The sequence below is a fragment of the Leptosomus discolor genome, chromosome 7, assembly GCF_034619465.1.
Source record: "Leptosomus discolor isolate bLepDis1 chromosome 7, bLepDis1.hap2, whole genome shotgun sequence".
NCBI lineage: Eukaryota > Metazoa > Chordata > Aves > Leptosomiformes > Leptosomidae > Leptosomus > Leptosomus discolor.
Genome location: NC_141397.1, coordinates 11,006,186 through 11,023,572, shown reverse-complemented (window position 1 = coordinate 11,023,572; position 17,387 = coordinate 11,006,186). Strand labels below are relative to the sequence as shown.

The 17,387-nt window shown below is 38.4% G+C and overlaps 1 protein-coding gene across 5 annotated transcripts in view; it reads right to left on the bottom strand.

The window, feature by feature from the left end:
* TAX1BP1 (Tax1 binding protein 1) overlaps positions 1-16,114 on the bottom strand; it is a 59,701-nt gene extending 43,587 nt beyond the window's left edge. For 3 of the 5 annotated variants that reach the window (XM_086467736.1, XM_086467740.1, XM_086467739.1), the window contains exons 1-3: positions 15,387-15,432; positions 12,239-12,422; positions 557-659 (exon numbers count right to left, since the gene is read on the bottom strand). In XM_086467736.1, coding sequence (XP_086323862.1) covers positions 557-659; positions 12,239-12,415 — 280 coding nt within the window. In that variant the 5' untranslated portion in view covers positions 12,416-12,422; positions 15,387-15,432. Of the gene's footprint in view, positions 1-556; positions 660-12,238; positions 12,423-15,386; positions 15,433-15,768; positions 15,895-15,953 lie in introns of those variants that run through there. The other 2 variants (XM_086467738.1, XM_086467737.1) reach the window with 2 other exon arrangements.
* Between the last annotated feature and the right edge of the window lie 1,273 nt (positions 16,115-17,387).

Genomic DNA, 17,387 nt, shown 5'->3' with positions numbered 1-17,387 from the left:
TGTATAGTGGTGTAACATTTTGGTTTGTTCTTTATTTTTTTCTTAAAAACCATCAGTCATTTTCGTCGATTCCTCACTGTCAAGAGGTCCTCTGCAACTCTCTGACTGCTCTGAACCTTTACAAAACCATCTCCTACATTATTTATTCTTTGACAAGAATCACTTTATATTGAGAATGATGTTTAAAGTCCAGAGACTAACAACAATGTAAAGACACGATCTGTTAGTTAAGAGATGCCAAGATTAAAAAAGCCTGCTGATGGTTAAACAGAGTCACTTTCTGTATTTTAATAGTTTCCAGCAGAGCTTCTCTATCAGTCACAAATATTGTCCATTACTATGTAAAAAACACACTAAGTCACATACTTCCCGTTACAGTTTCCTTGACATCTAAAATAAAACTGAACTTCTTACAGTGAAGCATGGAAAATTCTCCTCCAATTTATGCTTGTGAAGTCTAAAGCTTTTATACAACCCTCAGGACTGTAATGAACAGATAAATATTTAAAAAGCTGTGTAGGCTGGAAAATACAGGTAGATACTGCTTTATATTCACCTTGAAAAGTCAGCACGCAGTTAACAGTTGATCCTTCCACATAATTTTCTGGCATAGGTGACCAAAGAAATGTGTAATAATCTCTTGCGGTACTCCAACCAACCTAAAATAAAATAAACCATAACAAATAAAAAAAAGTAAGAGAAAACATTAAGCAGAAGAATTTGTTGTACATAGTTAAGATATCATGGTCTGGCCTTTACAACATACTGTAATATGCATATTTCTGCTTCAACATGCAATAAAAAGATACTTAACAATGTTTACAAATCAGGAATATTTTAACAAGCATGTCAAAGATTTAGCATGGATTTTATTAAGCTTGTTACCTAAGGCAATAAATGGGTCTAAGGCAATAAAAGGGTCTATATAAATTAAAACACCAGACAGTTTTCACTATACATTAAACTGCTATTTGGTAATTTCTTTTTCTATAAAGATAGACATTACTATATTAAAAACACAAAAAGATTAATCCGAAGTTTATAGTGAGATTTTCTTAGTGTAAGTTCTGCCAATGCTGACTATTTTGTGTCCACAATCCAACAGGTTCATGAGAAAAAAAAAAAAAAGGAGGAAAGAGAGAATAGTGCTCTCTTCTACTGAAAAGGCCAAATTTGACAGGGCTAAGCATGCACTTTTTGGATAACTTCTGCAATACTAGAGACCAGCATTTCACTGGAATGCTAATTCTCCCTTACATACAAACTATGTCTGCCAGGAAAAAAAAAAAAAAAAAAAAGGCACAAAAACCTAACTCAGCAGCTAAGCCACTGCAGCCTTCCCACTAACTTCAATAAACATCTGCTTTCACACTGTTCATAACAGTGTATTTCTGTACAGTAAGAAATGCTATCCTCTAAAGAAACATATTCCAACAAGCTTGCAATACACGCATCTACACCTGAAACCCAAAGCAACTACCGTAAAGCAATGGATATTAATTATAGCATAACAGTAAAGGAAAAGAAAAAAATATATATGTTTTATTCCACTGACTAAAAAAATTTAAAATACCAAAAATCTTGTCAAAATTTAGGTGGAGTATGACTTATGAGTAACTGGGTATACTGTCTTGGAAGAGTCAAGAAGAGGAAAGATGAGAAATTGTTTAACAATTTTTATGAGATAAGACAGCACTTCAAGGGAAAGAAGAGGGAAAAAAACAACAACAAAACTAGCAACCAAAACAGATGGAGTTACAAATCATGATTTCCACTACTTAAATAGACAAGACTTCTGAACTTCATACCAAATCCTCCTTTATAAAGTACACATTGCAACAGTGTATTTTAAAAGTATTAAGGATCAGGTTTTTAAGGAGTTGTCAGCTTTAAAAAACAAAATATCTTTAGATAGGCAAAGAGAACAGCAGAACTGAAAGTAATTGAATAGCAATTATATACGTATATAGCTTTCTAAGGCTTAATAAGCCTCAGAAATAATTAGCAACAGTAAATAAAAAATCTGGATACATTATTCCATAGACATCCATCATACTTCTTCACTTTGTCTTAAAAAGTGTGGGAAAAGCTAACATTTGGAAAAAAAGAACTGGTTCAAGATGACCAGGCCTTTCTCTATATTCTTAAAAAACCAAGGATGAACAACAGCAAAACCAGATTAAGTTTTAATTTTTGCTACCTAGTCACTTCTTTAAGGCAAATTCATTAGAGAGGAGCAGTGCAGACTCTTGAAGCATCCACTAGAACAGAATCATCTACTACATCTTAAGCCTACTCTTAGCCAAAATTTTTGAAGATTTCTATGACATCTCCTATCAAGGAGCTTTTAAAGATGTCAGTGAAATGAGATTTCCTGGGGTTGTTATTCCCACAGTTAAGTATCTCAGAAATAACACAAAAAGCTCTTCTGGTAACTTGAAGTGAGAGTGAAAGCAACTTATTTTAAAATTTTTAATTAAAAAGACCATTACAGCAACTGGCCCATACAATTCTGCTTGGTACATACTGAAAAAGGGCAAGTTGAAGCTTTTCTTATAAACATAAGAACTTGTGCTTCGTGCATGTTCCTGGTAATAGTGCAGGATTCAAGAAATCAGATGATTCAACAGGTAGGTTTGTTAAATACAGTTAGCATTGGATAAAGAGTACCAATCAGTGGAGTCAACATGAGAGAACATTTTTAAAAAGTAAATGTATTTACTTATTGCATACTCATAGTTTCTTAAACGCCAGTTTCTGTGAAAGCTATAGAATTCAGAGGTAGCAATACCTGAGCACAGACTAAAAAAAGTTTCCCTGGCCAGCATATTCCTTAATTTCATACTTCAAAAACTCAAAGGTAAGTTTTATAAGTTAAAAGCAGATAAATTAATTCTTGTCCTCCATTTCAGAAATACTTTCTCCACAGAACGATGTTCAAGTAGCAGAGAAAGAATATCCTGCCACCGTGCAAAACCTTTTGCAGCTGATGCTCCAGTTCTTGGGGTGATGGGGCTTCTTTGACCCCACTGTACTTGCACTGAAACAGCAGGAACACAGAGTCTACTCTGTTAAAAAAATTCCATCCTAAATCTATTTTGATTATTCATATCTCCAAGCTTATCTATGCAGAAGTCTCCAGGAAAATCCCAAAACAGTAACAGAGTAGAAGAAAAATTTCAAATGCAGGCTATGTCCAGTATTTGAGAAGCCCTCAGCATGAAAACAGAATGCTCTAGTTTGTGTCCAGACCCTCTCTCTAGTACTCTACTAGAACATGAATGCATGTTAAAAAGTAAATACAGATGCTAATTAAACACTAGTTAAATGCTCCATAGAACTTTATCAAAAATTTGCGTCTATAAGTCTTTCTATTTTCACATCATTCAAATTCTAGTTGCCTCAAACAAACAAAACCTTAACAATTTTATACCAAACTAGAAAAGGGAAATAAGTGGTTAAGTACGTAATTTACAGCACCTTGCAGTACTATTTATATTCAAAAAAAAAAAAAAAAAGAAAATGGAAAAAAATACCACTGGCACAACACACCAGAAAGAAGGGCAAAGTGCAAAGTCTTTTACTGTTGTCAGAGAAAAATCTTCAGGCCTGTAAGAACAAGTTTGACAATTTCACAACTGCCAAAACAGCTGATAGGACTAACAGTGAGCACTTATTCATGAAAATATTGCGGAAAACACACAAATGCTTGTAAGAAAGATTCGCAAATTTTGTTTCTGTGTTTGAACTTCAATAACAATGAAAAAGATAGTCATTGAGAGAAATTATATCAATTATAAAAATATATTTAAAACCAAGTCCTCAATTACATAACTCCATTTTTTACTTCATTTACTGACCAAGTTCTAAAATTCTATAACTTAACTACTCAAGCTGCAACCTTATTTATTTACATTAATAATCAGAACTTAAAAGCTGTTTAAAAATTGGAAATGGGTGGAAATGTGGAAATCCACACTTAATTCCTGTTTAGGCCTCATGTGAAGTTACAGTCCTATTTTTCAATGAAGGATATACTATGATGTACTAAAATGTGAAACCAAAGTTAAAAAAAAAAAAACCAAACCACTCTTTCATTAAAATGCTAACTGAAATGGCACACAAAGAACCCAGATACAAATACTTTTATAACATGTTTTTTCCTTTTTAATTGATACTGTTAACCGGAAGAGAATTTGACTTAAAGTACTAAAAAATTAAAGTAAGACTTTCAAAATGAAAGCAACTCAAGTGAAACAGTATCTGGATCAAAACAGCTACAGACTTGTACAAAAACTCCGTTGGAATTCCTTTAATGAAAATATCTTCACATACCAATTAAAAAAAAAAAAAAAAAACACCACACAAAACACCAACACACCAAAGAAAAAGTATTGTCAGCTACTAACATAAAACCAAGTTGCAATCAAAGCGCTAAAGCTGAAACAAATGCACACTAGTACTTTCTTACCATAAGAAATCGTAAATAAATGAAAAGTTTCAATGGGACACACTGTGAAACCTCCTATGAGCCAGAAGGAGTACAAGAGCACAGTTTACTAGTCCAGTTTAAAAACTTGGCATGAGTAATGGCAGACATTACAATATCCACATTCAAGCACACAAACACTACAAATTACAGAACTCCAGCACAAAACCTTCTGAAGTTCAGAGGAGGAAAAAGGAGAATGACCTGTCAAGCTACGCAACAGACTTGTTGTGAACTCTGAACACAAGTTTGTCATCTGGGGCGTTGACTGGCTGTGCTGATACCATTACATTTTAAGGAATTAATTGAAAACCCTGAAAACATTTTGCTCACAGTTAAAAACTCAAAAAATATTAACGTCCTTATTCCTTAGACAAAAGGGTACATAAGACTTAGATGATGCAACTTCCCTAAACCAATGGAACCAAAAAAAAGTCCATGTTAGAATTAGAAATAAAGTCCCTGCTAACCTGGTAGTCACCACAGTCTTTTATCTTCTCCATTTCTCTCCATTTAATTCTCACAAACTCCACACAGAAATCCATTTTTAAATTACAAAGCTGTGCATGAATTCCAACACTCTTGCTTTCCAGATGTTAAACAACACATTAATAAGCCAGAAACCAAATCTACTTTCACCTTCTCAACCCAATTTTTTAAAGCAAAAACATGACTAAGCACCATGTCTTCCACAAAATACCATATCCAGATCACGTTGTTACGTACAAACAACGTGTTACTCAAAAAAGCCTCACTATACTGCATTCTCCCTCTGTAAAACGGGAAGCTTTAATAGGTCATTACAGAGTAATCCATTCACTATATTCCTATTTCCTACTTTTGAGCAAAAATGCTTATTTCAATTTAGGGCATCATAAACTACTTTTTAGTCATATAAACCAACTCTAATCACAGTGGAAACACTGAGGCCTGATAAAGGTTAAACTGTCCAACACCACGTACTTTGCAATTTGGCTGGGCAAGTAGGGACAACTCAACTGTCTGCAATACTCACACCAGACAGGTTTTCCTTCTACTAATAAATAGGTGTATAGTCATCATGAAAGCTTCTTCTTGTTCTATGTTGCCTCACACATACAAGCCCCTTTCTTACTGAAATGCCACACAGTGCTATTAGCCTCCCCATATTTACACTTCACCCACAGTACATTTCCACAGAATAGCTAGAAGAAAATTAGCTAACTAGAAAAATAAATTGGGGGGATGGGGGAGGAGCACAATTTGTGTGCTTGTCCGTATGCCAATAATGAGTTTTCAAATATATTACTGACGAAAAATAATAACCATTTTATTTCCCTGCATCTCCTTTAACTCTCATCTGATTCATCTTAGAAGGAACATAAGCTTTTCTAAGAAGAAAGCTCTGCATTACAACTGAACAGAGTTTGCAGTCTAAAAATTATTTCAAACTTCATTTTTAATTTCTTGAGTTTCAGACGAACGTGGGAAATTACCACTTTCCTGTTTTTCTACTTTGTTGCATTTCTTTACTTTTATAATGCCTTGGTAAAGTGGGCAAACTCAATCTTGAGAGAGCGTGCTTTGAAGAAACACCACTGTAGGGGAAGCTCACTTGGCATTTTCTTCCCTGACCTCAGAAAGCTGTTGCACAACTGAAAGAACAGCAGCGTTCATTCTGCTGCATCAAGAGTGCCTCACCTTTCTATACAACACATGCACTACCATCAGCAGACCAAAGAAAACCCAGGAAACACTTGTTTAGCTAAACCAACTTTGGCATAACCAACGAGCCTTCATTGAAAATACCTAATATGACCCAATTTAAAACAAAAAACACACACAACAACATAAACCACATCTTCAGAGTAAAAATGATGCCCTTCCTGTAACGCAGATGGTAAATTACATCATTTAGAAAGTAATTTGGCAAAGTACTGCAAGAATACAACAAAATACCTCTGAAAGAAGCAAAACTGCAGACAGTAGATAAGGCTTTGGATGTAGGTTATATAGTACCATTATTACTGACAACAGTAAGTCAGCAGCCTTTACATTATTTCACATGGTAAGAAACAGTTATTTTGACACAAACCACAGAAAACACTAGTGTCTAAGCAAAATGCAATTGGGCCCAGTATCCTAGGAAGTCATTTCTCCACAGCAGGCTTGGTTTGTGCCATAATCCTGAGTTCAAGTACCATTACTCAAAAGTCAGGGTAGCACTAGTACTACTGTAGCATGTAACATCCTACAACAGGCAGCCACAGGTAACAAGTTTTTCTAAGCCAATTAACAGATGGAAAAAATAAAACATCTAGGGGCAGTGAAGCTCATACCAGGCAAAACTACTGATAGCTTACACTGACATGCCCCTGTTGCGATACACTTCCGCACACATGCATCATCAAAGAACGACATCTAAACACCAATTCTGAAAGAATCAAACCGTGCAAAAAACTTTCAGAACACGGACATGAGGAAAAATACTTAAAGTACACTTTAGTATGTTCAGGCACAGACACTTCAAAATAAGAAAACAATTAATTTAAATCCACAATCTTGGGGTTTTTAGTATGTCTGTGATCACCTTATAGCACACACAACTTTGACTTACTTCAGCCCAAGCTGTTTCAGACATCACTTCAGACATGACCTTGCTACGTACACAGAGATAAAAATTTGTTATACAGCAGGAGCTTTAAAGCTGAAACATTTTGGGGTAGAAGATGGCTGCAAGGTATTCTAGATTCTTTATGAAAGGCTGTCATCTTCAGATGTTCTCTATGCCCAGACCCGAAGAAGTCCATCTCTGCTGAATGTTACAAACACATACAGGCAATCTTTTCACTTGGACTATTGAGAACATATGGTATTTGTCACACTATCAACATATTATCAGGATCCTAACCTACCAGTATCTCTCATTGGTTGTATTTCTACCTCATAGTTCAGAGGAATATGTCAAAATGACATTGACAGAGTGCCTAGACCACAGCATCAACTTTCTCTCTTATTAGGTATAAATCAAAATAAATATAGAAACAATATGAACTCTCTAAAAGAAAACGCGTTACATATGTAAACGACTGCCCAAAGAAATGCTATGACAGATCAAAGAGTAACAAAGTTACTCTTTACTCTAAGAGGTAAGCATGAAAATGTATTTTTAAAAGGGTGAATGGGGTTCAAGTGAAATATTCATTTACTATCACATTTCATGAGAACTATAAATTAGCACAGTCTTTTACTTCAAAATTGTTACCAGCTACTGACTACTTTGTTATGCCAATTCTGCCTCTGACCACACAAACCTACCATAGCAAGTATTTTATAAAATTAATGACACTTGGAATTAAACATCAAAATTTCTTGTCAAAAAGTAACGTCACATAAACCCAGACTATCCTTCTCTTCATCTAGTATAGAAACAACGAACAACACTGACATGGGCTTTTTTTATTTTTTTTTCCCCCTAAGAAAAAGATTATCTCAGTTATTTACAACATGTCTTTCCAAAGAAGGTAAATCAGAAACCAACAGAATGACTTAGCAACAGTAATTCTCAAAACATTATGAATTCCGATGATTCTATTCCTATTTTAACGGGACACGCTGCCCACTACACATTCCTGTATCTATCATGCCCTGCTGTGCAGTGATGATTCCATGCCAGAAAAATTGTATTTCTATATGCATGCGGTCAATAACATATCCAGCTGTTGCGCTGAACTTCGTAACGTGATCTGTATATACGGAAGTAATTGATATCTTAAAAAAACACCACAATCTGCAACAAAATCAGGACGTTGAAATGACCCACACAAGTTGCACTGTAATCTGCAGTCCAAAGGAGACTAAATAACCCACAGTACTATACAAAAACATACCTATAGTGCCTTGATAAAACACACCCACCAAGCTATTTCTTAGGTGTCCATCAAATCCATCGTTGAATTCTGTTACAGATGTTTTTGACCACAGACAAGTTAATTCTGAGGTTTGCTCTAAATCAGTACATTTAGAAGTCAGAAATTAAGTTGCATGTAAATACAGGTACTGCATTGATGGGCAAACAGTAGCTCAGATGTGACCTCCTAAACACTGAGCACTCTCTCACAGCAAGCAGGCACTTCTTGTGTTCAAGTAAGTTACTAAGATCTTCCCAGAGCTGATTACTCATTTTTTCCATAGGTTAAGTTACGAGAACATCAGGTCACCATTTTTAAGTTGTGGATATTAAAAATGTGGACATTAAGAAATAAGAGATTTCCTTTTCTTCTCTAGGTGTACACTGAGGCTATCAATACCAAAGCATGTCTATAACTTAAGTCAACATCCTAGAAAACGGTCATGTAGATTTACTTACAAAAATATACCAACTAGAACTGAGGAACATAAAAGTTTTGATGGAATATTTAATTAACAACACAGCAAGACCAAAGTCATTAGCTTAACATATGTAAGATTAGCTGCTGATCCAGCATGCTGGTCTCAGCAAAATTAAATCTTCAGAAACCCCGAAAGTATTATGATAAACCCCACAAACACCCACACCTTTTAATGCCACTCTCTTGAAGCAATATCTTTATTATGCCTGTAACATTCTTTCCTTGTGCCTTTGAGATATACAGTAAACCTGCCTCCCTTGTACACTGAACATCTGTCAGTCTTATTTGCACACATATGCCCTAGACAGAGAGGTAAGCACTGCTTCCCAAAACCCAAGCAGGTTTTTCAAGCACTTCTGCAAATCTGGACATTATGCATTAATAATGCAAAAAATATCACATGACCACATGATTATTTCACTTCACTGTGAAATAAAGCCACAAGATGTGGACTTCCCCATCTGGATACTAGCATTACCTACCAGACGGACCATTTTTGCAAGCAGATGTAGTGCACGTATTAATTACTTTTCCTCATTTCAAAGGCAAATAAAGCAGGCATAGCCCTTCTCCCACACACCTTCCTAGTCCACTTGTTTCCACCACAGTGATGCCAGTACAGTTTCCCATTGCATCACACAGCGATCAAGCCGAAAAATCAAACCCGTTGTGAAATAACATGGTAAAAGCTGGGGGAGGAGAGGCTGTGTTTTTCCAGCAGATCACTTCCCTGATCCATTTCACTGTGCAGCTGCCCAAACAACTGGACTAGCAAAACAAACAGGATAATACAATGATACAAATAACCAATATCTGCTCAAGACATCATTGCTGCTGAAGGAATGTACCTGGACCTGCATCTTAAATGAAAACCATTCACTTAAAAAGATACCTATATATCTTGTTCAGTTCAATAAAAAAATTCCTAGCTAACCAGCTGAGCAAACAGGACAGAATACAGCTGAAGCCATCATCTCCCAAAATGGAACAGAAGTCAACATTAGAACAAAAAACAACACACTGTTCACAGGGCTGGGAGATTATCTTATTCCATGCTTACTTTCTAAAGTAATCTGAAATCACCACTAGTTTGTTGGGGTTTTTTGGCTGGGAGGGTTTGTTTGTTTTTAAACTGGGTGCCTTTTCCCTCTGTCCAGTATTCACTATTACACTAGTAACTTTCTGTGCAATTGCAGAAAAGGTTAAATGACACCAAGTTAAACAGATTTGTTTTCAAAGCAATTTATTCACCTCAGAAAGACAAGGTGGACTTCCATTTCTACAACATGAACAGTCAGTAAATTGAGGCTTTGAGTTCTCTCACAGAAGCCTCCCTTGCCTTGCATACCAGGCGAATACAGAAGGCCATTAATTATTGTTCTCATCATTAGTCAAGATTTGCCTTTTCTTTTTAAACGCTGAAAATCACTTTTCTAGACATGCATCACATCCTTCACATTCCTTTTATGCGTTTTAGAAAGGTAAATGATAAAACCCCTGCCTGTTTCATCAGTTTTCGGGGTCTGTTGATTGTCCAGGTACAATGAGATCTCTAGAATTTTTACACTCAGACCCCAGCATAGTACAACTTCTGTCTATTTTCTATCCCAAGACCACTAAATTTTCACAGTTTATTTTGCTGCAAACGTTACTCATACACAGACCTATTTGTAGACACAGATATAGTTGGACAGCTGGCTCCATTTAACTCACTGTACTTAACTATACCAAGACAATATAGTCATAAGACTTACTCAGTATAAGCTGACACAGTCACAAAAAGAAAACAATTCTCATCCTTTTCCCTATCTCGCAATGCTCGCTTCCCTTGTGTTGATGAGAATTAAGGTGAACCAGAAATTCAGTTGGGGAATTCCATTTAAAAAAAATCCAGTCCCAAAACGCTGGCCTCAATCAATTCCCTGATTTGATTCATCACATAAGAGCTTGTTTCACATAAAGGAGAAGCAGCACAAGAAATAAGTCACCCTGTGTAAAAGACATTTCTTGCAGCAGTAGAAATACCTTATGCCAGCTCAACATGTTCCTCAAATGACTGACAAAGCAGTATTACCTGCCACTGCTAAAGTAGAATAAAAACTCACACCTCAGTAACTTTCACAGTCAAGATGAAATCAAAGATACCGGCACATTGTACACAGAATTTCATGTAGTCACCGAAAAACTGTTTCACGTAGTGTTTTTAGGGTCCTGTTTGTCTCCCTCACTTAGATCAACAAAGCCACAACATTCACTTTCCAAGTCCCATTTAAATAATTTCAAAATGCTTAAGTGTAATACGAACGGCACCCTCTTCAATGTCGATTTTTTTAGTTTCATTAATGCCATTAACTAAACATTCACGTGTGCTCAGTTACACTATTTGTCAAAACTTTGCAGATAATTAAGATATATACATATATTTTTAAAGACTTCCCACTAGAGAAACATGCCTGTTTGTATGTTAATGCCTCCCTTGATCAATGTAGTGACTGCATAGTCACTGCATAGAGCATTAAAAATGCTTCTGCTTCGTAACAGAGCACAGTACTTTGGTTTTGCAGAAGAGTAATTTATCTTGAATAAAGCTAATAATCCATCAGCGATCTGCAGCTTACAATGAAGTCAAGCATCTACATTCTTAAACAGTAGACAGTTCTAAGCAAAAGGTCCTCCAGTACCAAGACTGTCACCCTTCTCCCTTCCCCACTGCCAAAGCATCACTTCTTTAAAGCCTGAATCAAAACTTCTATGAACCATTCGAGTAAGGAATTTAGGCACCATCTATTAGCAGCTACAAAGACAGACAGATCAAGGTCTTAAACAGAAGCAGATGTAGGAATTAATCAATTTCTAATCCCATAAATGAAACTTTATTAATCTTTACAAATAACTTCCATGTGGCTTCATCCCTCCTTTTTTGAAGAATCTGTGTTGAATAATTGTAGTGAACTATACTTTTCGGCCTGTTTTAGCAACAAAAATGAGTCAGGGATATAGGCCAGGATATCTCCAGCTTAGTTTTTGTTCTTCCCACACACACCTCACATCACTGTGGCTCACACCCTCCATACAGCTCTGTTCACCATGTCACTCTGTGCCCATGCAGCTCTTCTGAAGCCACCTCCACTTAATTCTGCATGACACCTTCCCGCATGGAGTATACTCATGGGGTATACTCATTCCTCTAGTTTTGATTATCTTGGTTACAAAACTCACACTCCAACAGCAGGAACCAATACACCGCTTAGGTGATGTTCCACTAAAGTTTACGAGAGCGCTTTTACTGGTGTTGGAATGTTTTTTAATATTTTTTTTAACTGGTAAGAGAGAAGACAGTAAACATTTGAAAAATAGCAATAGAACAAGCTTTACTTACCTTGAAAATACCAACCCAGTCTTTCTGATGGGGATGGATAAACTGGGTCAGAGTGTAGTGACATTCAAGGTGTGTGTTTGGAAGATAACTTTTTGCCACATTTTGAAAAATCACATGTGCAAAATTGGAAGTCTGCAAAGTGTTAGCTGAAGACGGTACTTCTTGAAAGGACGACATGATTGATCTGTAACAAAATTGTAGAAGTTGCTACGTCAGTATAGTGGAAAAGTGAGTTAAGTTGCAAAAATTAATCTATTTGAAATATACAAGACAGAAAAACCTAACAATTAGTTTCTCTGTTCTGAAAACAGACAGCTACAGACTTAAGTCCACCAAAGTGCACTGCCTCAGCATCACTCCAAAACAATCATCTCTCAGAATAAAAGGGCAGTCATTTCAGCGATGACATCAAGACGGAGAGAAAGCACTGCTTAGCTGAATGCCCCCAGTATTATACCTCAGATACAGTGGCAGAAAGTGGAAAAAATAAAAAGTGGTGGCGTGAAAACAAAGCAGGGTTATAACTCACTGAAATATCCTTAATGGTTCTGGATGTGGCAGACAAGGCAAAACAAAGCTCCATAGTTTCCCTGCTTTAAACTTTTCCCGGAATCTGTACTGCTCAGTGCTTTTCACAGCATCTTTATATACGAAGTAAAATAACAAAGTTCCATTTTACAACATTTTTAAACAAGAAGAAAGTTTATCTAAACAGGATGGTTTTCTTTGGGTTTGGTTTTTTGTTTTGTTTTTTTCTTCTTCTTCAAGAGTTCTCTCGCCTCCCTTTAGCAGTCTGCAGGCATCTTTTACTGTTCTCACTGTAACACACATAGTCCCAGCCCTGCACGTTCAGCCTCATTACCATAAACAATGGACTCCAGGATAGCGGGAACATTGAGGTAGGAATGCAGTTTGACAGATTAACACTGATCAGTTGGACTGCAAAACCTTTTAATCATGCCGTCCATTCACCACCTCATTCAGGATGCATTGCTGCAGTCGTTAGCACTGTGTAAGATGCTTCACAAGCAGAACAAGAACGTCCCTTCCTCAGATTCGGCAGTATCGGCAAAAAATGTAAAATAGGCAACTGAGAAGCTCCAAAACTTTGATTTCAGCATACAATCACAAGTTTATCAAAACATTCAGCATTAGGAGGGTTCAGGCCCTATATATCTTAACACATTTCTAGAAAGATGAGCCACCCTATCCTTGCAATTGCTATTAAAAGTAATTTTACACTGACCAAGCAAATTCACACCTTGAATGAGGTAACTGCCAAGTGTGTGACATAATATACTGCCTTCAGCGAAGATACATGTGGAAACCAATCCCAAAAAGGGATGGGCCACTGCAAGTTGCAAGAAGTTCAAAGATTAAAGGCTGGCTGTGTATTTCCTACAGCCTTTTAAAATTTCTTTTCACCAGTTAAAAGGTAAATAGCAAAGAGCTCATGTTTTCTGAAGTAATATGCACTCTGAAGTAAACAGGTATTCATCACTCAAAACAAAGAAAAGGTAAACATGGACTTTTTAGGTTTAAGTCCCCAACATTTTAAGCTTATTACTGCCCAATTTAGTGTAACACATGAAGTACATACGGGCAGCCACAATATTATTTTGATATATCAGATGTTAAGTAAAAAGCAGTTTTGTACCCTGAACAACAAAAGTATTAAGATAAAATGTCAAGCTTGTGAAGACTGACAGATATAAAGGACAAAACCAAGAACTTACACAAGCAAGTAATTGAGTAAAGATCAAAAGACAGCTTTTGAGAGACAACTGGGTACACATAAATCCTATCTGTTATCTAGCCTCAGAGTCCAGAAGAACGTAAGAAATTTTACAGCATATTAAAAACCTGAGAGCTCCCACACCTCTCAAAACAGAGCATTACGTTTAAAACATCTCTCAAATCCACTCTGAACTATAAACGGTACGAAGCTGCAGTTTCTACAATTCTAAAAGAAACAGAATAGCCTTAATTTTTTTGGAGTGCAACAAATTTATTCATTTTTAGTAATTTCATAGTAACTGAAGCCAAGTAAGATTGACATGAAACAGACTGTTTCAATTTTCACTAGCCATAAGTACAAAAGGAGTAAACAAAGCATTAATAAACAACTGAATTTAACTTTTTTTAAAATAGGTCTACTTTAAAAATTGGATAGTTTATTCTAAGCACATATTACCCCCCAAAAAAAGAACATAAAAACCCATAAAAAAAACCCAAGCATTCATTTCTTCACACTGGTTGCCAGCTACCACAGCTGAGCACTAGCCTTAGTGAAACCAGTAAAGGAAGGCTGGTTTCCAAGACCAAAGCAGAACTATTCACAAATCTGAACTTGTACAGACCAGCCGAATCATCTGGGATTACTGTTCTCCAGCAGGAAAATCCCCGGAGCTTAGGTGAAGCTGAGATCTACTTACAGTTCAAGGATAGTTTAGGGGACGCTGGGCGCTTGCCTACTTAGCTCACAGCTACCGGTTGGGAAACGGGAGAGGAGGAGAACGCGGAAGAGCTACGCTTAGGCTTCATTACCGACCTAACAAGCGACTCCCTCTGGGAGGCTGAACGACTTGTTAGGATTTACGCACCGAAAGGGACGGAAGCAGGAAAAGCTCGTCAGGCAGGAAAAACAAAAGCAGGACGAGCCGCACCACCCCTCCTCCGGCCGCGGTCCCGGCGGGACGGGGCGCACCTGACACCCCCGGCCCCTCCCCATCCTGCCCTGCCCTCCCCAGCCCCGCGGGGCCGGCCTGCGCCTCGCCGCCTCCCACTCCCGCCCCGCAAGCGCCCACCGCGGCCTCACCTGCCCGCCGCCAACCACCTTTGCTCTGGGCCTTCGCAACGCGCCGCGGCCGGGGAGGGGAGGCCCCGCCACCTCCCACAGCGCGGCCGCCCGGGCCCCTGGCCACCCGCCGCTCCCCTCCCTGCCGCTCCCCTCCCGACTACGACCAGCCCAAGGCAGCTGAGGGGGGGGGGGGGGGGGGGGGGGGGGAGGGAAGAGAGGGGGAGCGGCTGCCCGGTGGCGCAGAACTGGGGCCCGCAGCCTAAGGGCCCCGCCCGCCCCCGCGGCCGGCGGCAAAGAAGGTGTCAGATCCGCCCGTCCCCCCCAGCCAGGCCCGGGAGGGCCCCTTACCTAGAGAGCTGCGGAGGGCGCCGCGGACATCAACATGGGGCCCTCACCATCAGCGACTCGCAGCCCCGCCCGCCCGCGTCACTTCCAGGCCCGGCCCTGCCCGCGCGGGGGCGGGCCGCCTGCGGGGAGCCGGAGCCGGAGCCGGAGCCGGAGCCCGAGCCCGAGCCCGTGCCGGCGCCGGCCGCGCGGTCAGGCCCAGCCCGCCTCGCTTGAGGCCCGTTGGCCCTTCGCACCCTCCCACAGGCCTTCGGGGGCCGAGAGGGCCCGAACGGGGCGGTGTTCCCGCCGCGTGCGGCAGTTCCCTCCGTAAAGTGTGCGTGTCCCCTGCCGCCCTTCCCTCCCTTCACGTTCGTTATTACAACATTACCTCTATAATACATACCCTTATTTAATCATCTCCTCCTCCCTCCCACTTCCAAAACACAGGCGTACTTGCACTTCGTAAGTCGCCACATGACTTTCCCGGCCTTTGCAGGACTTCCCAACTGAAGGAGGTGTGACATAAGTGGCCATGAATTACACAGTTCTGCTTTCATGCATTGGCAGATCTCTGTGAAAGTACATTACCTCATAAACACGCTGTCTCTACTTGATTTTCATCCATAGTCGAGTCATAGGTCATTTACCAGAGTAACAGGGCCGAGTAACAACAAACAGTGCTGATAACCACCACTGGTATGCAGGGCTTCTCCCAGTATGTCCAGCACTCGTTGCTACCACAAACTGTCTTCAAGATTACTTTCACCTCTTCGCTACTAAAGTTTCTTACATGTTTTCGTGTGTATTCTCAACAAACAGGTTATGTGAGAGACATTTTATCAGAAGTATTCTATTCTATTCTATTCTATTCTAATTAACTATTAGAATTATTGACTTAGGTTTTTGACAAGTTCACCAGCTTTTTTCATGGTCAGTCCTAACAGAAATGAAACTAAGCTGGAGCATAGAAACTATCCTTTTAAGTAATTAAAGTTATTCTTTGTACTTGCTTCTGATTTGTGCTTCTTGTTTCTGAAAACGATCTTATGTCTTCAGGTGTATCACATGTTACTAATTCATTGTTTGCTTTTTATACACAATTAATAATCTCTTATATCATCTGTATATTCCATTTTCCCTGGAAAGCAATACATTTCCTGCACTGTACTAATAGACCACTTTAGAAGACACAAGAAGTGTATATGCAGCACTCTCTCCTTTAAGACCAGATCAATTTTTGTAGTGGAAAATGAAACCAGTACATTAGTCAGAAAAGCAATAAATATTTCTAAGGAGCTGGGGAGAGCTATTTCTTCTTATCTCTGTCCTCCACTTCTCGCTGCTCTTTGCTCTGTATGACCTGATAAAGGGCTGTCTAAGAGTCACAAGACACTGTTCTCATGTGGGCTGGGACTTGGGAAGAACTTGGAGTTTGCAGTCACTAGCTGGGGAGTATCAGTGTTGGTGAGACTAAGTAGTTTTGCTTTCATTTAACACCATTATAATGCTGGTTTATGGGAATATAATGGGAAGTTTGAAATAAAGATGTTCTTTGGCAGCTGACAGTTTTTACAATGAGCGCCTGGAAAAAAAATCTGTTTCTTAATTTAAAAAATATAATTATCCCTAATTCTGATTTTTTTAAGAAACTTCATGTATTTCCATGCTCAGTTCACAAATGTTCATTCAGTCAAAAGCGTTAGTTATGGTTTAGTCATAATTCAGTATTGTTATTATTTCTACTGCTAAATGCATATGTAAGAGATAATACAAACCACATATGCTGGTTGTTACATGTACAGAGTAAATATTAGGACAAATAAATCAAGAATAATCTTGTCTTTTCTTGTGCTTACATCCACAATTTTCAGGGGAAAAAAAGTGGTTTTAAACTCTGTATCTTAACTGCATATATATAGTGGTTATAATAGATATATAATACAAAAATATTTCTTGAATTAACAACATTTCTTACTTCATACAAATGTATTATTTAATAAGTGTTCTCATGCATGTATTAGT